The sequence below is a fragment of the Dromiciops gliroides genome, chromosome 4 (assembly GCF_019393635.1).
Source record: "Dromiciops gliroides isolate mDroGli1 chromosome 4, mDroGli1.pri, whole genome shotgun sequence".
Classification (NCBI taxonomy): Eukaryota; Metazoa; Chordata; class Mammalia; order Microbiotheria; family Microbiotheriidae; genus Dromiciops; species Dromiciops gliroides.
Window position 1 is genome coordinate 145,445,911 of NC_057864.1, and position 26,768 is coordinate 145,472,678.

Below are 26,768 nucleotides of genomic sequence, written 5' to 3' on the forward strand. Positions count from 1 at the left end.
TGGTATATAGCAGAGGGGTTGGACACATGGCCTCTGGGTCACATGTTACCCATAATACTCCCAAGTGTGGCCTGAACCAAACGGAAACTTAATTGGGAAATATTTAGCAAAATAAATAAAAATATAATAAAACACAGGTAATATTAATATGTGGTTTTCCAAGTCAATATGCAGCTTGCAGGAGTACTTATGTGTAGTGTAGTGGCCTGCGTTTCTGTCTGAGTTTGACATATTGGTATACAGGGTGGATTGGAAAAGTAGAGACAGATTTAGAGAAAACAGCCAGTTCCCAGGGACATTCAATAATGACATGCCATCAAAGCATGAGTTGATATGAATGGGTATATCAGAGCCTGCCTATGGAAAAGGGATAAAGAGAAGCATAAACAATAATATGAGAGGTATGAAATTATTAATTGATTAGGTTTACTAATTTGGAGAGCAGTGTTACTGTTGAAAGACTCACCTTCTGGTTGATTCCATCATGTCATCTGCTGGCCAAATGCATCGCTGTAGATTTATATGCTTTTCCTCAGAAGCTCCTCAATATATAATCAAGACATCCTGGTTTCCAGTGCTGCAGATTTTGCTGATCAGTTCATTCTGCAGCGCCTCAAAAGCATTTTACTTTCTATGGACTCATTTACTCATTCATCAGTAGCAGCATCTGAATCAGCGGTTGTAGCATTTTGTGGTACCAGTTCTGGATTGCCATCTAGTGATGAAAGTACACAGTTGCAATGGTGCTCTGGCTTCCTACTGGTGGGAAGGAAAAGTATGCTATTGTTACTGTTGGGCTTTCAAATGTAATTTTTCAGGCACATAAAATTCCCAAGAATCCACAGAAGTGAATTTTTCAAATAGTTAAAATTTAGCTGTTAGAGGGCTAAAACTTTCCACAGTAGATGGAAATATTTCTAAAATGCTTCTAATATGCTTCTTTGCTGTAAGAGTAGATTACTGATTCATGGTTATCATTAGGAACTTAGTTATTATACTGTTCTTTAATGTATTATAATGTTATCAAACAGTTCTTTATGGCCTCAGGAGTTGAGAAATATTTAACTTAGGTTAAATGGCCTAGATTGTTTGCTTGTTTTTAAATTTCTTGGGACTTGTAAATTATTTTTCTGTTTATTTCTTCAATATGAGACTGTCAGTTATTGATTCCTAATGTTGGCATGCCCACTTATAAGCTTATAATAGCATCCTTCCTTCATTTATTCACTCTATTCTAGTCTTTCTGATCTTTTGTTAGTGATCTGCTGCATATGAAACAGATACCAAACTTATTAAAACTGCATATAAAAATAAAATCTTTGAATGAGTGCCAAAGAGTTTCTCTTAGAGATGAAATGCCTAAATTTTGAGGTATCTGTTTTAGCTTTTTGTTTTATTTCTTTTAATTACATTTTTTAATATAACTTAAAAAAAGTTTTTAGTTATATCCCAGAGAGCTAAGGCTATGGAATAAGTAACCTTTGGATAAATGAAGGACAAAACAACAACAACTTTGTACTTACATCTTTTATATGTAAAGTATCTTTGCTTTGAAATAGTGGTTGTTGGGGTAGCTAGATGGCTCACTGGATAAAGCACCAGCCCTGGATTCAGGAGGACCTGAGTTCAAATTTGGCCTCAGACACTTGGCACTTACTAGCTGTGTGACCCTAGGCAAGTCACTTAACCCTTATTGCCCTCCAAAACAAAACAAAACAAAACAAATGAAATAATGGTTGTTAAAAATAGTTTTAAAATGTTATCTGAAACTTTGAAGAGGTGGTCTCTAGAGTCTGCTAGTCTGACAGATCTTCTGAATTGTAGATGAATTCTGGTTGAAATTGCAGAGACTCATTAATTGTCTTTTGTCCCACCCTGGGGTCTCAAGGGTTCTTGAAGAAGGGAGGGAAAAAAGGAAGAGTGAATTCTGGAAGAATTTAGGGAAAGAAAAAAAAGCCAGGAAAAAAAAAGGTACTGATTCTAAAGGGAAAAAAATGTAGAAGGTCAGAGAATACCAACAAAAGTGACTGAGGAGACTCTTGAGATCTTGTGAAGTTTCTCTTTTTTTTGTATTATTTTTTCTCTCTATATATTCCTACAGGGTTTTTGTAGCAAAGCTCTTTTAAAACACATTGGAGGTTTTATAATACAGCATGGGAATAGAAGGAAGGCAGGAAAAAAAAGGAAATTACATTCTTTTCCCTTAGGAGAACTAGATATTGGGAGCCTAGGAAAAGAGGAGAGCAGTGGTAGCAATGAGAAAACAATTGAGGCTACCAGCCAGGACTTCTTGTTGGGAAAATGAGTGGGGGTATCATGTTATTGGTAACACAGATATATTGTTAAAAGAAAATAATAAAATTGGTCTTAGATTAGTATTCATTTCCATAAATTTTCTAACATGATAAAGAAGTAAGTTCTAAATTTAAAAAATATAAATGTAGGGGCAGCTAGGTGGTGCAGTGGATAAAGCACCGGCCCTGGATTCAGGAGTACCTGAGTTCAAATCCGGCCTCAGACTCTTGACACAAGCTGTGTGACCCTGGGCAAGTCACTTAACCCCCATTGCCCCGCAAAAAAACCAAAAAACAAAAATATAAATGTATTGGAATATGTTTGACAAACAGAGAGAGAGATGGTGGCCAAATGCAACACCAATTTACAGTATAAACTTGTTTGTAAAGTCTTATGAAGGCCGATAAATCTCAGAAGGAAAAGAGATAATTGACAATGGAACCATTTAAAAGAAATCTTAGTGAGAGACCCAACTAAGCAGGATGAAAATGGTAAGAGGATAACAAACAGAAAAAAAAATAAAAAAGATCTGTAAAGATTACTATAATAAAACTTTTAACCATCAAGGACAATGGCTGTATCATATTTAGAACCTAGGGATTACAGTCTTAGATTTGCATATGGGGAGTCAGAAAAGGCATTAAAGAGAATGAAGATGGGGAAAACGGCCATATTGGACAAGGTGTTTTTAGAAGAGAATTGTGTGGGAGAAGAGATGATTATATCAGCCCCTTATGATCTTATTGTGCTAATGCATTTTTTTTTAATTTATGAAATTCAGTAGAGCAAAATACTGCCTTAAAAGCCCTTTTGTAACAAAATCATTCACAATTACTTGAAAGACATGGCAACAATTATAACCTGGTTCAGTACTCTGATCATAAAAATGAGTTGAAGATGTATGGTTGCCAGGGTTGGTTACCCACTGTGATGGAGGAGATCTAGTGTAGAGTCCAAGTTGGTAGGTAACATACTGGTTGCATTAAACCGTGGACTAGGGAAGAGCCTCCTGGAAGATATCTCTAACTACTTAAAAGACTTTAATCTGACCATCCTCACAGAAAAACCAAGTAACTGAAGAATGTCTGTTGTCTAGATTGGATTGGATACCCACGGACAGCCATAGATCTTGTTTTTCACTATATGTATCTGGGATAGATATAGAAGGTGTAGAATTATTTTATAACATTTAACTACTTTGTACACATGTAGTATTTATAACTTTATATTTCTGCTGTGTATGTTGTTATATATACTTGCCTTCCCAAATTAGGATGTGATCTCATTTCAAGTAGGAAATCATTTGATTCTCTGTACATGAATCTCCAGTGCTTGTTTGGCACATAGCCACCATTTACTACAGGGCTTCTGAAACTTTTTCCACTCACCACCCCTTTTCACTCAAGAAATTTTTATGTGACCCCAGGTATATAGGTATATAAAATAGGTATAACCTTTTACTGTTGCCAATTTTTTTGCAACTCCCCCCACATTCAATTACTCAACCCCATGTGGGGTTGTGTCCCAAAGAATCTAGGATTTAATAAATACTTATTGATTGCTTGATGGTTGTTAACAGTTTGGTTGTTAAAAGGCTCATATCAGAGATATTTGATTCAAAGATTTTTTCCCCTAATCAACAACTTCTCTTATTCTAGTTGTCTTGATTTTATTGGTGCAAAACCTTTTCAATTTTATATAATTATCCATTTTGTGATTTAGTGTAGGCAACTAGTATTTATTGAACACCATGCTTAGAGCTGAGAAAGACAGTTCCTGTCCTCAAGATGCTTATATTCTAATGGGATAAGCCACCATTTAAAAGGAAGCTGGAAAGGTTGGGAGGGGGAAGAAATGTACAGGGTAGGCCAGAAGTCACGAAGTCACAAAAGGGTTTTGATATTTAATAACTCCTTTATTTTTTGTTTTAATTTGCAATATCATAGCGTTATATACAGTATATGTAGGAAATACAGAAAAAAATAATTTTCAAAAAGCTACTAAAACATTAGACCCCTTCATGACTTTTTGGCCCACCCTGTAGTGTTGTATTAAGTAGTTGGAAGCATTGTAGTGAAAGTCTTGGAGGAGAGTCTGGAATGAAGTCTCTGGAGTTCCTTCATTGTTGTGTTAAGACTTTCCCCTCTAGTCTTATCTGTGAAAGATACTAGTTCTCTTCGAATTATTTTATCAAATGACATTTAATATTCAGGCCATGTATCCATTTTTGAGATGATTGTAGTATGACAGCTGTTAGGCTCTATTCTCAGTAAATATTTTTTAAAATTATGCTTATTAAGTCAGTGTGCATTTGTGTCAGGTGATTGATATATAATTTTAAAAATGTGATTTAGAATTTTCCTTATTAATGAAAACTATGAGAGGCAGCATGTTGTGGATAGAGAGGCAGCCTCAGAGTCAGAGAGACCTGAGTTCAAGCCTCCTCTGAGATCCATCCTGGCTGTGTGGCCCTGGATGAGTCAATATCTTCTGAATACCTCTCTATGATTATAAACTATAGAGAAGGAGCTGATCTGCATTGTCAGAGAGAGTTTCCTCATTCGGAGTTTCCTATACTAATGAAATCACAAGTATAGACTAAAAAAGTTAAAATGAAAAAAAGAGGTGTTTTTTTTTCCCCCTCAGACTGAATTCTTCTTCTTCTTCTTTTTTTTTTTTCCTGAATTCTCTCATTTTTCATCTGAGTGTAGAGATTACAAGTGGAGTACAAGCTCTGGCAGGCCCTGTCAAGCTTGCAGGAGGCTTTGGCTATGGACTAGTGATGATGAACTATTTGTCATCTGAGCGTGAAATCTCATCACTGAGAGGCTACCAATAATATCTGAGAAATGTTTTTGGCCACAGAAACTCAGTAAGAATGCTTTCTAAAGTGTTTAGGAGTTGTGATTTGCATCAATGGTCCCATATAAGTGAAACCCCAGATTATTAGAAGTATTAAAACCATTATGATTTCCTTGAGAGAGACCATAGGGCATATTTTATCTGTCTGGTTTATGTATGTGTGACTGTATGAAGTAATTAGTTTTTTTTCCATGTCTTAGCTCTGTGACTGGTTACGGGTTAATGAGAACTGCTTTGGAGAAATCCCCAGCTGCAATGGCTTTTCTGACAGGTCTTCCTTAAATGTATATGTACAAACTCTGGTGCAAGACTATGTTAAGTCACCTACCTTGGAAAGTAAGTTGGAACTGTTTTTTTGTTGATGAATATAATGAAAATATTTTCAGAAGGTATTAAACTATCTCTGTAAGTGAAATCGGGAGTTAACACAGTTGCTAGCTCATTGGTAGCAGTAACTTATTTATGTATGGAGGCCAAATGTCAGTACTAGACTGATCTTTGAATGATTGCATCATGGCTCCTATCACTGCTAGTGTCTGTATTTCCAAAAGGGAGTTTTTTAAGAACTAGAGAGTGCTATATTATATGTGTCTGTTTACCACTCTGGCCATTTTAAAAAATATGTTCCTTAAATGTCTGAAAGAAAAGTCTGTTAAAAGGAGCTCTCCTTTGCTTTCCATTGTGTATGCTGAAGGATTTAAAATGACTAATATATTTGATTACAAAAATGCATTTGAAAATAAACTATTTTTGGATTAATATCAGCTTATATTTTTGTACAGATTATCCCTTGTATATTAAATTGTTAGCAGTTTTATTGATAATTTTAGTCAGCATCATTTCTCTTTTAATTCCTCTTGAGCTGAGAAAAGAACAATTAGCAAATTCATTAATTAGGATTAAATAGGGATATTTATCTTAAAGAAGAGAAGGGAGATTACTAACTTCACATAATTAGTCTGGTAAAGTCTGTACATTTTTACTTCTCAGAATCATGTTTTTTAAATGCATAGAATAAAATACACAGGATTACAAAGGAAACCAAATGTTAGTGAAAAGAAAGATGTAATTTTTTACCCCCACTGAAGTTACAGACTCCCTGAAATCTATCCACAGATCTCTAGATCTCAGGTTAAGAGCCCTTGTTATAAAGGGGATTCATGCAGTAAGGTAGGGAGGAGATGGACTAGGTAGTCTCTAAGATTCCTTCCATCTTTCAAGACTGTGGATCCTGTTTGCTTTTCTATTATCAAGGCTATTTATTTATTATAAGTAAGGCATTCTTTCATTAAGAGGATTACCGCTATTAGTATCATGAATATATGATAATTTGCATGAAATTTACATTTTGATTTCTCACCTCTTGTATTTGCTAGCACTGTCACAGACCAAGTTACAGTTTCATATGTTGATATTGACAATCAAAGACATGGTTTATGCTGACCTTTTATGAATAGTACCAAGCTTTCTTTACCGCTGGAGTATTTGTCTATCGTATAGTAGTATTCCATGTGTTACATAAGTTCTTTGTATTCATTAACTTGTGAGATTGTTTTCTTTGCTCTTAGTGAATTTTAGTATGTGTTTTACTTAACATAGCTTAAACAACTTAAATTTATGAGGATACTATTTCATTATGTTGTCATGTGTACCATACATGCTTAAATTTAATTAATTATGTAAAGTTACTATATGGGATAACCGTTAGGAACAAAATTTGTTCCTTTAAAGTTTCAGGAGTTGCGATCTTGATGTGTGACTAGTGAATAATAGAAATTAACTTTAATAATTTAAACTCTTGCTGACTTGAAAGGGAAAGGAAACAAATGTCATCAGTATGATAACTGAGAGACAGTGTGGAGTGGTGAACAAAGAGAGGTGGGTTTAGCGCAAAGGAGACCTGGGGTTCAAGTCCCACGTGACAGAATCCTGATTGTGTGACCTTAGGTACAACATTTGACCTCATCTAAGTGGTCTAAGGTTCTAATTAACACTGTAAGTTGCTGGAAAACTGTTGACCTGCATTTGTAGAGGGATTTTCCTCATTTGTTAATTCTCTGTACAAATGAAATCACAATGCCAGTCTCTGTCTCCTATGTTGGAAACTATACATGGGTCAGAACTTGAATGGTTTTGACTAAAAACTTGGGAGTACAAAAATTGAATGTAGTAGTTTTCAAAGTAGCTTATACAGCTTAGAGTAGAGTTAAATTGAGCTTTTGAGAATGAAAAGATGTACTATTCTAAAGTTGATTTTGGCTTGATAGAATCATCAGGCTGAAGCATCACCATGCTAATTGCTGCATCTAAAATAACTTTTGTTCTGATTTCTCAAAGCGGCCAGTGCAGAAAAGAAACTGTAAGTTAAGAACGTGTCTGTGTCGGGCAGTAAGTAACAGACCTTTTTTTTTTTACACCAGACGCTTAATATCTCTCATTTTTCTATTCTGAATTTAATGAGCACCAAAAAAGACATTTTCATATACAAAGTAGAAAAAAGAAAATTATATGTGAAACTGTGACCCTATTATAGACAGCTTGCTTTGAAAAAGTTTATGACAAATTCAACATGAGGAACATAGCTTTTTTCAAAATTGTTCTTGAGAGCAGTTAGTCACAATAACCCTAGAAAACTTAGTTGTGGTTCCTGCTACATAGATCAAAATAGATGCTATTTTTGAAGATCCTCTTCTTGGGCTGTACAAGTAAACTTATGGCAACTATAAACTCAGTTGTTAGGCTTCTGTAATTAGATACAGTACATTTTTGAAGGCTGTCTCTCGGAGTTAAAAACCCTATTTTAGAATGTTTTGGAACTTTCCCCATTCTCTCCGCACCCCATCCTCCCCCCCCCCCCCCATTTTAGAGTTTGAATTATTGGTCTAACAGGGCCAATTCTTTATTTTTCTTTTTCTTTGGGAAACTGTCAAGAGTAAGAATTTAGTATTTCTGCAGTCTATTTAAAAAACCTGCCAGCCAAAATATTGATTTTAGACTTGTTTTTTAGTCTCTAAAATAATTGGAACCCTAGTGTTTTTCAGGGATGGAACTAACAACTTCATGAATTTTCCCTTATTCAGACTAAACTGGAGAAACAGGAACAGGATTCAGGGGAACTCTGAGATCTTGTCTTGACTCCTTTGTTTTACAGATGAGGAAATAGCCTGAGATGTTAAGTGTTTACATAAAGTTAACCTAGGCAATACTAGGATCAGAACCAAATTTGAACCTTAAATCCAATGCTATTTTCCTTATGTGAATGATTAAAAAAATGAAAATGTTTTTTCTTAAATACTTATAGTGTTCCAAATGCTAAAGATACATATAGAAAAGTGAGATGACCCTTACCCTCAAAGAGCTTGTTCTAATAGGGAAAGGCACTACATATAGGAGGGTACATCTGCAGGATGGATGGATGGAAAGGCCCAGTGGTCCTGGAAGGGCAGATGGTAATGCCTTTTCTTTAATGTAATTTCCATTGAGGAAACTGTATCTGCTTCTGATGTTGAACCATTTGATGATGCTAAGGACCTCTATACTTCAACTAAGTGTGATTTTATACTTTGTACCCCTTTCATCATTTTTATCATAGTCCCTCTTGTACCATAATTCACATACATTATCTCATTGAATGTAACTGTGAGGTAAGTAATAGAAAGGTTATAATCATTTTAATAGTTGAAGAATTGGAGACTCAGAGAGGATAGTTTATTTGTCTGGCTCACCTGGATAGTGAAGTCCTGGAGCTAGCAAACCCAAGTCTTCTGACACCCAAACCATGCTGCCTCTTTCCTGTACTCCTGTTCCAGATTCCTCCATTTTTGGATGAACATGTTTTATATTTCTTCTCTCTATACTTAAGTTGTACCTTTTTTACCTGGCTTCACCTGTCTTATTTACCCATCAGTTATTAACTCAAATGCCACCTTCTCCATGAAACCTTCCTTGATGCCTGCCCTATTCAGAAGGGATCTGTGAAATGACATTGCATTTCTTTTAACATTCATTCAGCAGTCATTTATTAAGTGCCTACTATGTGCAGTGCATTATATTTGGTTATTGATATACATTTTTTACTGTAAGCTAGATTATAAGTTTCTTGAAGGTCAGTATTGTCTTAACACTTTTTGACTTTGGCTAGCTCAGTGCCTTGCAAACAGTAGATGCCTAGCAAATATTTTTTGAATGAATGATACTTGATTTTTAAAATCAGTTTTTATTGATACTAATTTTTATATCACCTAGATTTCTCCATGTATCTTTTCCCTTCCATTCCCAGAGAGCCATTCCTTATAACATGATTTTTTTTTTAGAGTTGAAAAGCGACTCACAGCTTTGCAAAGTAGTGGAGGGGTGTCATCTCATCTCTCTTTTGGGGCCATGATTGCTATTTGTTTTCACAATATTAATTTTTCATTGTTTTGTGATTCTTTTAATTTACATTGTTGTAGTTGTGTGTGTGTATATATATATATTTTTACCTCTGCTTATTTCACTTTGTGATAATTCATGTAAATCTTTCCTTGCTTCCCTTTATACATTATGTTCATCATTTCTTACAGTAAAAATTTATTATGCATCTACCATATGCCAGGCATTGTTCTAAGTTCTGGGAATACATAGAAAGGCCTTTCCCTTCTCCTGCATTCCCCTCAAAAAAAAAATCCCCAAAACCCCAACAACAAAAAAAACCACTTCCTGCCCTCAAGGAGCTCATTGTCTAATGGAACAGACAACAAGCAAAAATTATGTTTCTCAGAATTGTTGTGCTAATTGTAGAGTTTTTCAGTGAACTCCTTGAGGGCAAGGGCTGTCTTGTACTTGTGCTAAGTGCCTAGCATAACAGGTATGAAACATTATTTTTTAATTGAATTATATGCTAACCATTTATAGTCTTGTATGTATTTGGTATATATAGGAGATTTACTTGGACCCATACTTTATTCAGATTTTTCTAAGCATGAACTGTTATAATGGAAATTATGCTATATTTAATTTCAGTTATCTTTAATTCTTTTCTAGTTTCACATTAGTATTTCCTAGTACTTTGGTAATTACTGTTTATGAAAAATTGTCATATTGTCATTAAGTTAGTCAAAGACCTGAATAATAATTGATTCACATATGAACTTGATTCTGAGACCTTACAAGCTTTAAATATTATTGTTTAAGCAGGAGGAAATTGCTTTATGCCTGATTGGTATGAAGCTAAACTTGTTGCTGTGATGATCTTGCTTGCTGCAGATGTGGAGGAAATGAAAAATAAATATAGGTAAGTATGTTGCTTTAAAAAGAAAGCTAATCAGATCTGTGGTCCCATTCAGATGATTGGATGCAGGGGTTTACTCATTAAGGTTTGCTGATGGCATCGTGGGTGGGATGACTACTATCTCAGTCTGCCTATTAAGAAAATGTTCAAAAGTAATCAAAGTGATTTTGAAGAATAGCAAATTAGTCAATTTATGGAAGAAGAAAAGCTGTGTACCAAAACAACTGATTTTGTGTAACAAAGGCTAAATTCATTATACTTTGTATGCCCAGTACAGAATTACAGTCTGCAAATCCCCAAAGTTAACTAATAAAGTTGAAGTTTCCTGAGATTTTCCCCTCCTAAAAACTTTTTAGTTTTAAAAAAATTTTGGCCCTAACACAAGTAGAAAGGAGTATCTTAAAAGTTACATGTGTTGTGGAGAATATGAACACACTAAACTATATTGCTATGAAATTGCAAAGTTTCTTTGTTCTTGGTGACTTTCTAAGGTAGGGGCTGGCAAACTGGCTGATGGGCCAAACCAGACTGTGAGTTAAAAATGGTTTTTACATTTTAAAGTAAAGTTTTATTTAAAAACGTAAAAATAAGGTTGTATTTTAAAATGTAAAAATCATTCTTAATTTATGGGCTATGCAGAAGCAGGTGGCATAAAATGGAATTAATTCTACATTAGTTAAGCTTTTTTGGCTAGAAGTTAGAAGTTAGAAAACATTTAATATATTTGTGACCCTTGTTCCATGGTGTTATTTTGGCTAATGTGCTTTGTAAACTTTGAAGTGTAATATAAATTCAGATTTTTATGATTGTTATATTATTGTGTGTAGGTACTTTTGAGAAATAATGAAGTAAATGTTTTGAGCTGTTTTGTTCTCAGATTTTGTTTAATATACCTAATTTATTTTATCAACATTCTAAGTTACCAAAAGTTTTCTTTATATGAAAAAAAGTAATATAAAACTGAAACATTTTAATTTTTCAAATAAAATTAGCTCTAGGGTTTCTTTTGTATTTATACTTACTTGGAAATTTGGAACTGAGTGTAGGATATACTTAACTGCTTTCCTTCTATAGTGAATATTATTAAACTCGGGGGAAAAGTACAATTAAAATGGGCATTTAGGAAGACCAGAGTTAAAGAGCTTCCCAGGTATGAAGTACATATTTGTAAATTAAATACTGAAGCTAATATATAACATAAATGAATATTTAGCAGTTTCAGGGAGGCAGTTCTCTCAAGTTGTAGGTTGAATGGGGTTTGTCTTAGCTTGAAACATTTATTTTGTGATTTTGTTTTTAATGTAGTGAAAAGAAAACACAGAATGAATTAAAGGCTTTCTTGAATCCTCTTATGGATGTCCTCATGAAGCTTGGCAAAAATGCGTACATACCTTTGTTGAAAACTGACAAATGCTTACAGTTGTTACTGAAGTTAATACAAAGTTGTTCATCAAAAGGTTCCCTAACACAAGATGGTAAGAGATTTATTTTGTTAGTTTTATGCTTGAGGGGCAGCTACGTGGCACAGTGGATAAAGCACTGGCCCTGGATTCAGGAGGACCTGAGTTCAAATCCAGCCTCAGACACTTGACACTTACTAACTGTGTAATCCTAGACAAGTCACTTAACCCTCATTGCCCTGCAAAAAAAAAATGTTAGTAGTTTTATGCTTGAGCTGTTTATCGTTTGGGTTTGGGTTGAAGGGATGAGGGGAAATAAAAATGGCTATCTAAAAATAGTTTTTTGGTGTTTGATTTTGTGAGAGTAAATAATCTGTCAGGGTGGGGAAACACATCTATAGCTAAATAGGTAAGTGCTAGATGCCTAAATGGGGAGATAAAACAAAAAAAAGGAAAGACGCATTTGTGAAGCATTTGCTGTGTTGTGCACTGTGATAAGCACGGGGGATTCAAAAACAAGTAGGATACTTCTGCCCTCCTAGAGTTTACATTTGTGGGAAAGACAACACATTAAGTCTTGCTGTGATGATCTTGCTTGCTGCAGATGTGGAGGAAATGAAAAGCAAATTAGTCAATTTATGGAAGAAGAAAAGCTGTGTACCAAAACAACTGATTTTGTGTAACAAAGGCTAAATTCATTATACTTTGTATGCCCAGTACATGCCCAGTTGGGAATGGCTAGGAATAGTGGAGTGGCCTTGTTCCAGGCAAGATAAGCGGAGAGTTCTCTTATCAGAGCCCTCAGTCCCCATGGCAGAACTGAGTTGAGATGTGAACAAGAAGAGGCCCAGAGTACAACTGGCATGTTTGGGGAAAAAAAAATGTGAGTGACATAGATGCTATGCCTCATCCAGAGTCACACAGCTACCAGCTGTCTGAGGTATGATTTGAATCTAGGTTTCCTGCCACGCTGCATTTCCTCTTGTTTTAGCCAGCAAAAATTTTGTTGATCTGTGATTCTTTTTCCAGATAATAGAAATATCATTATCAGTTACAAAATTCTTAAGCAGTATCAACTTTTTTATTAAATTAAAACTAGGTAGTGTTATATTTTGTTTTTGTGACTGTTATAAATTTAAACAGACATGATCCACAGAGATGGCAGTGGTGATTATAAGTTATTTTTCCAGCAATTATATAATTTAATAGATTATAGTGATAAATCACATACAAAGTTCTATAGACATGATTTAAACATTAAATACATGCACAAATTAAGGTAGTTATACTGTTCATAAACAATGGGGAAATTGTTTTTCTTGGAGTAATGAAGAGAGTTGGTCATGAGAGTGACTTTCCCAGACAGTATGATGAGTGAGGGAAATTATTATTTAATAACAAAAATAGCTTGTTATTAAAGACATACAATGAAAGGATGCAATAGAAACAGGCAAACTGTGTTCTATAGCAAACCACATCATTGCAGTCATCTAGGTGATTCAAGGGCTTGGAGAATGTCTTCCTCTGCTCATTGTTGGCTGATTATAAAAAACAAACTGGCATAAACAAAATACTACCCTTATGGCTCCTTTGATCTAGTAGGGTGCATGTAAGATATGTGGTGGTGGTGGTGCTGCTGCTGCGGCTTAGTCATGTCCAACTCTTTGTGACCCCATGGGCTTTTCTTGGCAGAGATACTAGAGTGATTTGCCATTTCCTTCTCTAGTGTGTGCCCATTTTTTTTGTTTGTTTGATTTTGTTAATAGGTGAGGAACTGAGGCAAATAGGGATTAAGTGTTTACATAACACAAAATAAAATGTGGAGGTAAATAAGAAGGTCAGAGGGTTATAGGAGCTCAAATGAGATGATATTGGGAAAGATTTTGTGAAGATAACATCTGATTGGACCTTGAAGGATGGTTGGAAGTCGGCAGATAAAGGGCAAGGGGTAGTGTCAAGGGAACAGCATAAGCAAAGGAACAGAGGTAGGAAAGTATGGGACCCAGAGAGCATAGAATAATTTAAAGAACATGATTCCTAGAGATAGAATGACACTTAGCAGAATTCTAGTTCCATTCTCTCATTTTATACAAAGGGTACTGAGGCCCAGAGCAAGGTTGAGCGATTTGTTCACAGCCACACAATGTAGAGGCATCCCAATGTTCCTGCCTGTATACCATCTTGTCTTTGGGATTCCACAGCATGTATTGGGGGATGGTAAACACTGTAAGTAGTTCCTTACCTTTGCCAAAATCAATCTTCCTACAGCAGTCTGACCTTGTCATTCTCCTATTTGAGGAACTTTAGTGGCTCCTTACTGCCTCTGGGATCAAATTAGAGATCCTTAGCTCACCATTTAAAATCTGGCCTGAATCTGCCTGTCTTCAGATTCCATCTTTACTACTCAGAGTTCTCTCTCCCTGGCTCATGTTGAAGGCTAATCTCACATTCATATGAAAGCCCCTCAAATATTGGAATATGACTATTATGTTCCGCTAAGTCCCTATTGTTCTGTTGGTCTCATTCTGTTTTTTCTAAATGACTACTAGCTTTTCAGTATTATTTTTACAGCATTATTCCTAGAATTGAATACAATGATCCAGATGTAATTTGACTAGGGCAAAATTCAGGAGGACTATCACCTCAGTTATTCTGGACACTACCTTTAAATGCAGCCTGTGATAGGGTGGGGTTTTTTGTTTGTTTTTTTAACTGCCACAGAACATTGTTGATTCATATTGAGTTCTCAGCTTTCTAAAACATTGAGATGTTTTTTTAACAGAAGTGGTTGTCTAGCTGTGGCACATCTTGTATTTGTGAAGCTGATTTTTTTTGAAACAAGTGTAGTTTTACATTTGTTGTTCAGTTGTTTCAGTCGTGTCTGACTTTGTGATTCCATTTGGAGTTTTCTTGGCAAAGATTCTGGAGCGATTTGCCATTTCCTTCTTTGCCTCATTTTACAGAAACTGAGGCATACAGCTTTAAGTGACTTGCCCAGGGTCACACTGCTAGTATCTGAGACTAGATTTGAACTGAGGTCTTCCTGATTCTAGGCCCTGCACTGTATCCACTGTGCTATCTAGCTGCCCGAATTTTACATTATTGGTCTTTAATTTTATTTCAGTTGATTTGGCCCAGAGTTTGAGCTCTTTAGGTCCTAATTGTCATATAGTGTTGTAGTGAACTCTCTGAGCTTTTTGTCATCTGCTCCTTTGACAAGGCTACCTATTGCTTTGTTCAAATGACTGATAAAAGTGCTGAATAGAACAGGGTTAAGGACAGGTCTTTACAGACCTCTCAAATGGGCATCAGCCTATTAATGACTACTCTTTGGAATTGATCATTCAATCAGTTCTGAAAACACTTTACTGCAGTGAGGTATATTTAGAATATGGCTCTTTGTCTTGTCTGTAGGAATAGCATTAGAGACTGCCAAATGTTTTGCTGATCTAGGTATATTGTATTTATGTTACTCCCATAATCCTTCTTGTCCTTGTCAAAAATGGAAACTCAGTACAGTATGGGCTTTTAGAAATAACTGATTCCAGTTCTAAATGCTTTCAATGATTCTTTTAGTAATAGGAACTAGAATTTTGGCAAGCCCACTGGCCTATAATTTAAAGATTATGCCTTTTCACTTTTTTTTAAAAAAGAATAACACTTTTTTCTAATGTTATATCTCTGCTCCCATTTTTCATAATCTTTCAGAGATCACTAATAGTCAGCAGTCATATCTGCCAAGTCTTCAGGTATTCTAGAATGGAATTTAGCTGGACCTAGATTTACCCAGGACATATGTTATAAATCATAGAGCTAGATGGCACATTAAAAGTCATCTAGTCCAGCTCCCTCATTTTACAAGTGAAGAAACTTAGGCCTAGAGAAGTTAAATGACCTGCCTGAAGTCATACAGGTGCTAAGTGACAGAACTGCATTGGACTGAGGCAGTTTGACTCCAGATCCAACTCTTCCATGACTCTATGCTGTGCTCTCTTATTCTCTCCCAATTTATCTTGGGTTTTCATTCCATATAAGCCAGAGATTATTCTGCTTGGCAAAGAAAACAAGCCAAATGAGAGTTGACTTAGCTGTTGTCAATTAGTATCTCATATCCCAATGCAAAGGGCTATACCAGTCCTTTCTTTTTGATCCTCCTCATTAGTCTAGCTAGCATATAAAAAAATCCCAAACAAAAAAACTTTTTGCTCTTGGCATTTCCATCAATTAATTCTGACATTTAACTCCCTTGACAGTTGTTATAGGATCATCCTTTCTCATCTGCTCTGGTGTCCGTTTTCTTTTCTTTTTTTTTTTAGTGAGGCAATTTGGGTTAAGTGACTTGCCCAGGGTCACACAGCTAGTAAGTGTTAAGTGTCTGAGGTCGGATTTGAACTCAGGTACTCCTGACTCCAGGGCTGGTGCTCTATCCATTGCACCATCTAGCTGCCCCTGGTGTCCATTTTCTAAAGGTATTTAAGAAACCATTTTCTTTAGACAACTTTTCTTTCTCCTCATCATTAGAATTGCTTCTTTCTTATGCTTTCAGAATTTCATTTTCAGAGAATTCCTCTAGGGGTTAGTAGTTAGTGATCAGAATATCCTAAATTATAATGTATATATGCGTAACTGTTTTCATGTTGTATCCTCCCAGTGGAATATAAGCTCCTTGAAGGTAAGTAGTTATTAATTTTTTTTTGTTTGCTCAGGACCTAGTAAATACTTTACTTAATTAAGTGTCTGTTACATTGAGTTGACTTGGTTCATGAGATTACACCTGTTTTTTTTTTTTTAAATATCTCTTCTCCCAAAATCTAAGGTACATGTCATGATTGCCTTGCTTTCCTCTCCTTTAGCATGAATTCTCTGAATTGAAGTGGTCACTTCCCCATTAACATCTCTTCATTCACATCTAAGCATTTTCACTGGCTATTCCCCATGCCTGGAATTCTTTCTTCATTAACCATTGCCTGGTTTCCTTCAAGTTCCATGTAAAATGACACCTTCTACATGAAGTCTTTCCTGATCCAATATAATTCCAGTGCCTTTCCTATGTTGGTTTCAATTTATCTGGTCTATAGCTTGTTTGTACATAGATGTTTGCATGTTATCTCCCCTGTTAGACTGTGAGCTCCTTGAAAGACAATTTTTTGTCTTTATATTCCCAGGGATTTTGCTATTTTTTGTGTTCTCAGTGCTTAGCACATAGTATGGACTTAATAAATGTTTATTGACTGACTGATTGACATAATTTCTACTCCAACAAGTGGTTCTCTTGGTTGATGAGAATCAGATTTGGAATAAGTTTCATTCATTCCTTTCTCTGACTTTTGAAGGATGAAATTGTCATTGAAGCAAGCTAGGAAATTATTAGTTGCTCTGTTTTTGGCAGAGAAAGCTCCAGCAGATGCCTAGATAATTGAAGTTCTTCCATCCCTCTTCTGTCATGTTTCCTTGTTACGGTTGTGATTTGTTGTCTGAACTCAGACATTTCTTTTTGTTCTGATGAGCTGTAGTATAATCTTATGACATTGTCACTTCTGTTTTGGTGTTTATTATTATGATTTTATGACACTTCTGTTTTGGTATTTGTTGATAATTACCCAAATTCTTTTTGCCATTTTCCTCCCTCCTGCTCCCTGGATTTGTGTATCTTTCTTAATTTACCATTCTGTGCACTTTCCACCTCTGCCACTTTTACCTGTCTCATTCCTTTTGAATAAGCTTTATACTTAGTAGAGCCATATTTCTGTCACCAAGCCATAGTAATACCTGAGGTCAAATCTTTTTCCTTGTGTTAGGATCTCTAGTTTATTTTATTTATTTCTTATGCTTATGCATTTCTATATAGCTATCTGAGGCCAGTTTTATTGGGGACTTGTCTCGGATTTGGGACATGTACAATATACCCCTTTATAATTCTAGTACTATTGGGAAAAAGACCTATATCCATTATTTTTACCATATGTAACATGTATTTTTGGACCTGACTAGACCTGATTTGTATATCAAATTCTGTTTAATAAGAAACCTTGTTAACTATTTATGGCAGCACTTGTAGCAGCAAAGAACTAAGGAAAGTGGGTGCTCATTGATTAGGGAATGGCAGAACAAATCATGATATATGATTATAATAGAATGTTATTGCACCACAAGAAATGATTAATGTGAATAATTTGGAGAACTTTGGGAAGCCTTTGTGAATTGAAACATAGTGAAGTAAGTAGAAAAAATACAGCAATTTACATGATAGACACAGTCATATAAAGAAAAACAATATTAGAAAGGTTCAGAATGGTGCTTAGTGCAGTGACTAGTGATATCGGCATACTGAAGCATCCCTTCTGCCTCATCAGAGAGGTTGTAGAATAATAGAGCTATAGAATAGGTCATACGTTGTTACACGTGGCCATTTGTTGATTTATTTTGCTTAATTAAACTTCATTACAAGACATGGTTATGTTGCTGTGGGGAAGGCTTCATTGGGAAGTCTAGTGATATAAGAACAAGGCATCAGTGAGGCAAACCAACAAAAAAAACCCCACTTTGTCAGAAGGGATTTCTTTTGTTAGAAAAAAACCAAAATTTTTTTCCAATCTTATTTTTTTATTTATTTTCCAGTTATATGTAAAGATAGTTTTTAACATTTGTTTTTATAAGATTTTTGAGTTCCAAATTTTTCTTGCTCCCTTTCTTCCCTCCCCCAGGACAGAAAACAATCTGATATAGGTTATATATGTACATTCACATTAAACATATTTCTGCATTAGTTGTGTTGTGGAAGAAGAATCAGAACAAAAGAGAAAAACCTCAGAAAAGAAAAAAAACAACAAAAAAGTAGAAATAATATGGTTTAGTCTGCACTCAGATTCCATTAAAAAATTTTATTTTGGATGGGGAGAGCATTTTCTATCATGAGTCCTTTGGTGTTGTCTTGGATCATTGTATTGCTGAGAAGAGCTAAGTCTGTCACAGTTGATCATCACACAATGTTTCTGTTACTGTGTACAATATTCTCCTGGTTCTGCTCATTTCACTCAGCATCAGTCCACTTAAGTCCAGGTTTTTCTGAAATCTACTTGCTCATCATTTTTTTATACTTTTTTTTTGGTGAGGCAATTGGGGTTAAGTGACTTGCCCAGGGTCACGCAGCTAGTAAGTGTTAAGTGTCTGAGGCTGGATTTGAACTCAGGTCCTCCTGACTCCAGGGCCTGTGCTCTATCCACTGCGCTACCTAGCTGCCCCGCTCATCATTTCTTATAGCACAATAGTATTCCATTACATTAATATACCACAACTTGTTCAGCTACTCCCCACTTGATGGGCATTTCCTTGATTTCCAATTCTTTGCCACCACAAAGAGAACTGCGATAAATATTTTTGTACATGTGGGTCCTTTTCTCTTTTTTATGATCTCTTTGGGAGATCATAGTAGTGGTGTTACTGGGTCAAAGGGTATGTACAGCCCCATAGCCCTTTTGGCGTAGTTCCAAGTTGCTCTCCAGAATAGTTAAATCAGTTTACAATTCTACCAACAATTCATTAGTGTTCTAATTTTTCCACATCTCCAACATTTATTATTTTCCTTTTTTGTTATATTAGCCAATCTGATAGGTGTGAGGTGGTACCTCAGAGTTGTTTTAATTTGCATTTCTTTAATCAATAGTGATTTGGGGGGGCAGCTAGGTGGTGCAGTGGATAAAGTACAGGCCCTGGATTCAGGAGAACCTGAGTTCAAATCCGGTCTCAGACACTTGACACTTACTAGGTGTATGACCCTGGGCAAGTCCCTTAACCCTCATTGTCCTGCAAAAAAGAAAAAAAAAAGGAAGAAAAAGAAAACTTAGTTGTAGTGTTTATATGTAAATGAAAGAAAATTATATTTTGTTACTCAGATAGTAGGTTTTCTACAAAGGGATTAGGAGAGTTGTGCCAGATTTGTATGTTTGTATTCTTAATCTTTCAGTTTTTCTAACTGCAAGGCAATGTTGCTTGCTAATAGTTAACTCACATTTATTAAATGTTCACTATGGGAAGGTCACCACTTCAAACATTACATAGCATAGGGAACATGTCAGTAAGTAGCTTTCTGTTGCAGTGTTATAGTAATAGAGAGCTTGTGTAGGGACAGTGGTAGTAATGGTAGAAAGAAAGAGAAAAACTACTTTGTTCTCGGTCTTGCATCTTACTACCTGGCCTTATGCCCCATAACATAATAATTTAGGCCAACCCTGGGGATTAGAAGTGCCCGAGTAAGAGTATTTGGATATATGATAATTAGTATATATGGAATATTTAAATAATTGAGTGTCATCTAGACAAGAAAAAGATGAAGAATTTCATGTCATATTTCCTTTCCTGTCGTGATTTGGGTGATGAGGAGGGACATTAACATTCTTTTATTAAAGAAATTGCTTTCCTCTCTCTGCCATTAGCTTGTGGCTTCTTTATGCTGGGGGTCCAATGTGAACAACTCTTGTAATGCACAATGATGTATCCAACATTAGTTTGTGTAAATTTTGTGATCACAGCTTCTGCAGGAAGCCTTGCTCACTCCTTTTACTTAGTGTCCTCCCTCTAATGCTATTTCCAATATTTCCTGTATCTTGTTTGTACATAGTTGTTTGCATATTGTCTCTTCCCATTAGACTGAACTCCTTGAGAGCAGTAACTATTTTTTTGGGGGGGGTGGCTGCTTTTTTTTGTATCCCCAGTGCTTAGAACAGTGCCTGGTCCACAGTAGGTGCTTACTAAATGCTTTTTGTCTTGAGTAATATTTTTTAGTTACATTTCTGGTGTTTCTGGAATAATGTACTTTTTCTTTTGGTACAGATGGAGTATTAACTCTTCTTCAGAATTCTGTCATGTCCACTACAGAAAGTATTTCTGAGTTTATTGTTAGAAAACTAACTGTCAGTGAATTGAGTACTGTAAGTATTTAATGAAGTAACCTGACAGTTGTGTTGTTAAATTGGAATATCATGTAACATTTTCCCCCTTGGATAAATCTTGGATAAAAACAAGTCTTTTTACATGTAAGAACTTGTATAATGCCTACCATCCAATTTTTTTGTCAAATGATTATTGCTCTCTCTCATGCTTCCCCAATAACCCGTGTGTGTGTGTGTGTGTGTGTGTGTGTATGTGTGTGTGTGTGTATGTGTATGTTTAGAAAAATGAGATTTCATCTTTGATATCATTCTTAACTTTTGATATGTAATCCATTTGTGGATCATTGAATCATGATTTTTTACTTACAATGATACATATCTTCTATTTGTCTCAGGTCTCAGATCTAGAACGCTGTCACCTATACTTGACAATGTTATCTGAACTTGTAAATTTACATGGGAAGATTGGTTGGAAAAACAGTAACTCCATTTGGAGATTCCTTTCCCTTTTAAAAAATGCATCCATTCTGCACCTGCAAGACATGAGTGGTGAAAAGGTAATTTTTCTAGTTATGTCAATTTTTGGTGAACCTGTTATAGCTTACAAGAAATATTATTAGATCTAACTGCATTAATCAGTCATTTAATCAACAAGTATTTATGAAGCAATACCTATATTTGAGGCACCGTGCTAAGTGCTGAGGATATGAAGATAAAAATGAAACAGTCAGTCTCTGCCCTCAAGAAGTGTTCATTCATTTGAGGGAGACATGTACATAAATGAGCAAAAAATATACAAAGTAAATACAAAGTAAATTTTCTTTTGTGGAGAAGGTCATTAGCACTTGGGAGGATGAGGAAAGGCTGCATGTAGAAAGTGCTACTTGGGTTCAATTTTGAACAAAACAAGGAATTTTAGCAAGTGGCAGTCAGTACATTCCAGGCATGGAATCAGTTTGATTCAGAGACACAGAAAAGCAAGGTATAGATAGTGTCATGTGAGGAGAAGAACAAAAAGATCAGTTTGGATAAACTGTAATGTATAAATGTATCAGTTTGGAAAGGTTAGTTGGAGCCATGTTGTGAAGGACTTTAAAAGTTAAATGGAAGAACTTATTTTTGATCCTAGAGGAAATAGGGAGCCAGTTTATTAAGTAGGGTAGTGACATGGTCTGATATGTCCTTTAGGAAAATCACTTTGGTAATTGAGGTGTGACTGCAAAATGGTAAGAATAAAATTGCAAATCACCCTGACTGATAAATTTCATTATGTTAGGCATCAGTTTCCCCAACTGTAAAATAGGAGGATTGGATTATAGAACTTTGCAAGAATCTTCCATCTCTAAATCTATGATCCTGTGACCCTACTTTATAATAACAAGAATGTATAGTATTGTGAAAAGGAGCATGACTGAGTTAGAAGGAGAATGAAGATGTGTCACAACCTCCAGGTTCAGATCTAGGTAGGATGAGCTAAGTGGCACAATAGATAGAACCTAGGCCTTTGAGTCAGGAAGTCTTGAGTTCAAATCCTGCCCCAGACCATCTATGTGACCCTGTGAAAGTCACTTAATCTCTATGTGCCTCAATTTCCTCATCTGTAAAATGGGGTAACAACAACTACTTCCCAGAGTTGTTACAAGGATCAAATGAGATAATAATTGTAAAGTGTTTTACAAAACTTAAGTTTCTATTGTAAATGGTACTTGCTGCTATTATCATTATTAGGAACAATACTTCATTGTGCCATTTCTTACATGTCATGGGAGGACAGTGCTTTTAGCCTGACTTCCCAGGGCTGTAGTAAAGATGAAATGACAGCAGATAGGAAAGTCCTGTGAACAATACATTGTTCTTAATTAAAGACATAATAGAAGACATTGTTCTTATTTCAAGTTGGCTCCCTTGTCCAGTATTCTTACTCAGAAACTGTGGCAAGACCTTGTATGTATTGTGCTTCAAGCATCCTTTATGTATTCTCAGTAGTTTGTTTGGATTCATCATCTGTGGACCTCTCTAGACCATTAAGATCAAAGAAACATAGAAAGAGACTGAGAAGAGACCTTCGTTGTCACCTTGTCCAAACCCTATCACTTTATAAATGATGAAACTGAGTCTCAGAGAAGTCTTCTTAAGTGACTTAAGGTCACACAGGTACTAAGTTGCAAAATCAGGACTCAAATCTGGGTCTTGTGTTGAACAAATGCAGCATTCTTTCCAGGGTTTTACATTGCATTTTGATGGTGAGGGGAAAAATTAATTAAAAAAAAATATATTTTGTTTATATCTAATGGGTATAAATATAAAACAAAGTTTCCCATAGTTATGTAATAAAATAATGACTACTACTTGAAAATTATTATAATTTTGTAAAGGTAGGCATACTCTGCAAAATTTAATGTGATTTCTTTATATACACACACACACACACACACACACACACATACACACATATATCAGTTACATTTTTGTTCTCACTGGACAAGGTGGCTAGTATAAATAAAGCTTCCATCTACAGTGATGAAAGATCTTTGTGTAACCTTCATGAATAATTTTCTAATCTGTTATTAAGAATATGAGCTAATTAAATCTTACATTCCTTCATTTTGGGGCCCAGAGAAGTAGTCTAGGATTACCCAGGAAGTGAGCATCAAAGCTGGAATTTGAACCTAGATTCTGTTTATGCCAGATTGAATGTTCCTTCTAAGAAGTACACCACAGACACCATAAAAATATTTAAATTTTAAGGGTTTTTTATTTCACTTTTTGAAGTGATTTGGACTTCTTCAGGATTATGAAGGGTCACAGTACATATAAAGAAATTAAATTCCTTACTCTAAAAGTGTTGTAATATCAAAATAGTCTGTATAGACATTGGTTATTTTATCTCCCCTTTGGGGTAAAGGAAATTTAAACATTTCCTTCAAGTGGCATGATAACACACATGACCAGCTGGCAACTTGTGAAACACATATGATCCTTGGAGTCTTCTTAGCAATGCTTCTTTCTGCCTTTTTTTTCAAGGCTGTCATGTACTACCACAACTAATACTTCCTGAAATGAGTGTGTGGCCACCTGGGTTTCTAGATTCTAGATTCTGATTTATAATGTCTGTATACAAGTCAGTCAACAAGCATTTATTAAATTCACCAGGCATTTATTAAATGCTTATCCAAGCACCTGCTAAACACCAGGCATTGTGCAAAGCACGAAGAATACTAAGAAAGACAAAGGAGCTCACACTGTAATGGAAGAGAAAACATTTAAGTAATTATGCACACAAAAAACCCAATGTACATAGAATAGACACACAAACATAACACACACAGTTGGAAGGTAATTTTAGAGGGAAGGCGTACACTTGGATATAGTGTAATGATGTAAGATGGGCAGCTAGGTAGCAGAATAGGCAGAGCACTGGACTGGGAAGACCTTATTTCAAATCTTGCTTCAGACACTTAATAGCCCTGAGCAGGTCACTTAATCTCTCAGCCTCAGTTTCCTCATCTCTAAAATGAGGATTATAAGAGCACATGAGAAGGTTGATGTGTGGGTCAAATGAGATGATATTTTAAAAGTGTTTTGCCAGTCTTAAGGCACTGTATAGATGTTAGCTAATATTTTTAAGTAGTATTGACCTAGATTACTTTTGTTCCTAATTGTAGCACTTGATAAGTGACTTCAGGCTATATTGGTTTTGGTTTATTTTTTGGAGGTAGTTGGGGTTAAGTGACTTGCCCAGGGTCACACAGCTAGTAAGTGTCAAGTGTCTGAGGCTGGATTTGAACTCATGTCCTCCTGAATCCAGGGCCAGTGCTTTATCCACATCGCCACCTAACTGCCCCTAGGCTATATTATTAAGGCATTATGCATTGGTTTATACAGTACAGGGGCACATTTGTCAAAGAGTTGTTTTCTGTAGTCAAGGATTACTTTTCTTTTGTTTTTCTTTATAGAGCAGATGTAGAAGTGGGTGGAAATTTTAGAGAGGTGGATTTGTTATTGATTTAAAGACTTAATGAGCTTTAAGAAGAATTAAGAATTGGCTTTATGTTAAACAACATATCTTGTTTCTTTTCCTTATCAGGAACCAAGACTTGGTAAACAGATTCAGAAAGTAGTTAGTATGGCATGCTTGGCAGTGGTCTGTGGGATCTTCACCCAGAAGCCAGATCTGCATCTTGATTCCCCAGATATTGGAATTTTGGAAAAATTTATTTCTTCTTTTCACCTCAACCAGATAGTAGGAAAGCCACATGCTGAGGAACAAAACAGGTTTGTACATCCTTTGTAGCTTAAGATTTTCCTGAATGGTTTCTTTTATTGCTGTTAGAATTTAAAAAAATTCAAAATCCTATCCTTGTGTTTCCATAATTGAATTAGATACTTATCTTATCCAGCCTTGCTTATGTCAATTTGGTTTGACCAAGTGTAGTTGCATTTGTCTTAGACTGCAGTGGAATTAGCAGATTTTCTTTCTGTTAGCTGATGGTGAATGGGCTTCTTCAGTTTAGGTGATTTTCTTATAGGCAAGGGAACTTGATGGTAGTAATGATTAAATCTGTTTCTATAAAACCATTGTACTACATATTCAAAGAAAATAAAACTTTGCCATAAATAAATATAGATAGTAATGGCATTTTTTTTGTTACAGTTTATTTGAAGAATCATCCTCTTCACAGGGATGGGGAAGAGTAGTTGCACAGTATGTTCATGATCAGTGGCTCTGCCTCTCATTCCTATTAAACAAATACCATACCCTTATACTAACCACAGAGGGTGAGATGCTGGAACCCTTTCTGCATGTTGTTCCAAAACCATTAAGCACTTTGCAGTCTGCATTAGAAGCTCTTACTATCCTCCCTTCTGATCAAGTTTTACCAGTGTTTCATTGCATGAAAATACTGGTTCCTAAGGTAAGTTAAAGATTTGTGAATTTAAATATAGCTAAACAAATAATTTATAGAATTTTTTGAAATTAAATGATAACACACTCTCTCTCTCTCTTTAGCTTCTTTGTTCCTCTGAATCACTCTGCATTGAGTCTTTTGATATGGCTTGGAAAATTATATTTTCTTTGAGCAACACACAACTGATATTCTGGCCTAATTTAAAAGCTTTTGTCCAGTTTGTCTTTGATATAAAAATTCTTACTCTTGCTGCCAGAATCAAGGGCCGGTCATATTCAAAAATAAAGGAGGTAAATTTTTTTTAAAAGCATAGCCTCTGTGATTTGTGGGTAAGAAATTTTAAGCTACAACTAAATTTATTACATTATCCTTTCTTCAAAGTTGTGAACATGAGATAACTTACAAGAATAGTGTAATAGACTTTAAATGATTAAAAAGGAAATCTAAACCTGAGTATGCATGAAGTTTTCCATTTAGGGGAAAGTGGTGGGATTACTTATTCATTTTTCCCCCTTTTTTGGGAAGGAAATATGTTCTTTTGGAGATTTTTAGATGATTATCACTACTTAAAACTGATTGAAAATTAGGAAACCAAAGTGATCTTGTTGATGCTTTTTTGGTACTGTCTCTAGGCATTGAATAGATTGATTGGTTTACAGACTTGATGTTGGTTATGTTGCAACTTCTATTAAAGGGCTTTAATTAGAGATTGTTCACTTAATAGTTTATAGAATCACTGATTTCTTTGAAAGGAAAAATGCAAGTAAGCAGATTGATTTCTATTTTATTGTCATTCCAGATTATATATAAGATAATTGAAATGTCCACGACAAAGACTGGGGTCTTCAATATATTGATAAGTTATTGCTGTCGATCTTGGATAATGCCTACTTCAGATGATTTGACTCCATTCCAAGATCCATTCTCAAGTGCTAGAGATTATATTGAACTTCTTGTTGAAGGCTGCATCTTTGGAACTGTGTTTAGGCGAGATCAAAGGTGCTTGATTTCATACAGTCTTTACATAAATACTTAATTTGATGGAATTATATGTGCCAACTATTTATATTGTTCTTTGTTTTGAAGCGATTAATTAAGAGAAATAAAAACTATTAGATTCAGAATTATTATGTACCTTAATCTT

General features: G+C 35.3%; 1 protein-coding gene across 4 annotated transcripts in view; it reads left to right on the forward strand.

Annotated features, from left to right (window-relative positions):
- The window catches only part of TARBP1 (TAR (HIV-1) RNA binding protein 1), a 72,282-nt gene that overhangs the window by 17,362 nt on the left and 28,152 nt on the right, over positions 1-26,768 (forward strand). For 2 of the 4 annotated variants that reach the window (XM_044000389.1, XM_044000391.1), the window contains 9 exons: positions 5,358-5,493; positions 10,330-10,429; positions 11,732-11,901; positions 20,656-20,753; positions 21,110-21,271; positions 24,802-24,989; positions 25,369-25,630; positions 25,726-25,914; positions 26,424-26,623. In XM_044000389.1, the coding sequence (XP_043856324.1) occupies positions 5,358-5,493; positions 10,330-10,429; positions 11,732-11,901; positions 20,656-20,753; positions 21,110-21,271; positions 24,802-24,989; positions 25,369-25,630; positions 25,726-25,914; positions 26,424-26,623 (1,505 nt within the window). The remainder of the gene's footprint in view (positions 1-5,357; positions 5,494-10,329; positions 10,430-11,731; positions 11,902-20,655; positions 20,754-21,109; positions 21,272-24,801; positions 24,990-25,368; positions 25,631-25,725; positions 25,915-26,423; positions 26,624-26,768) is intronic. The other 2 variants (XM_044000390.1, XM_044000392.1) reach the window with 1 other exon arrangement.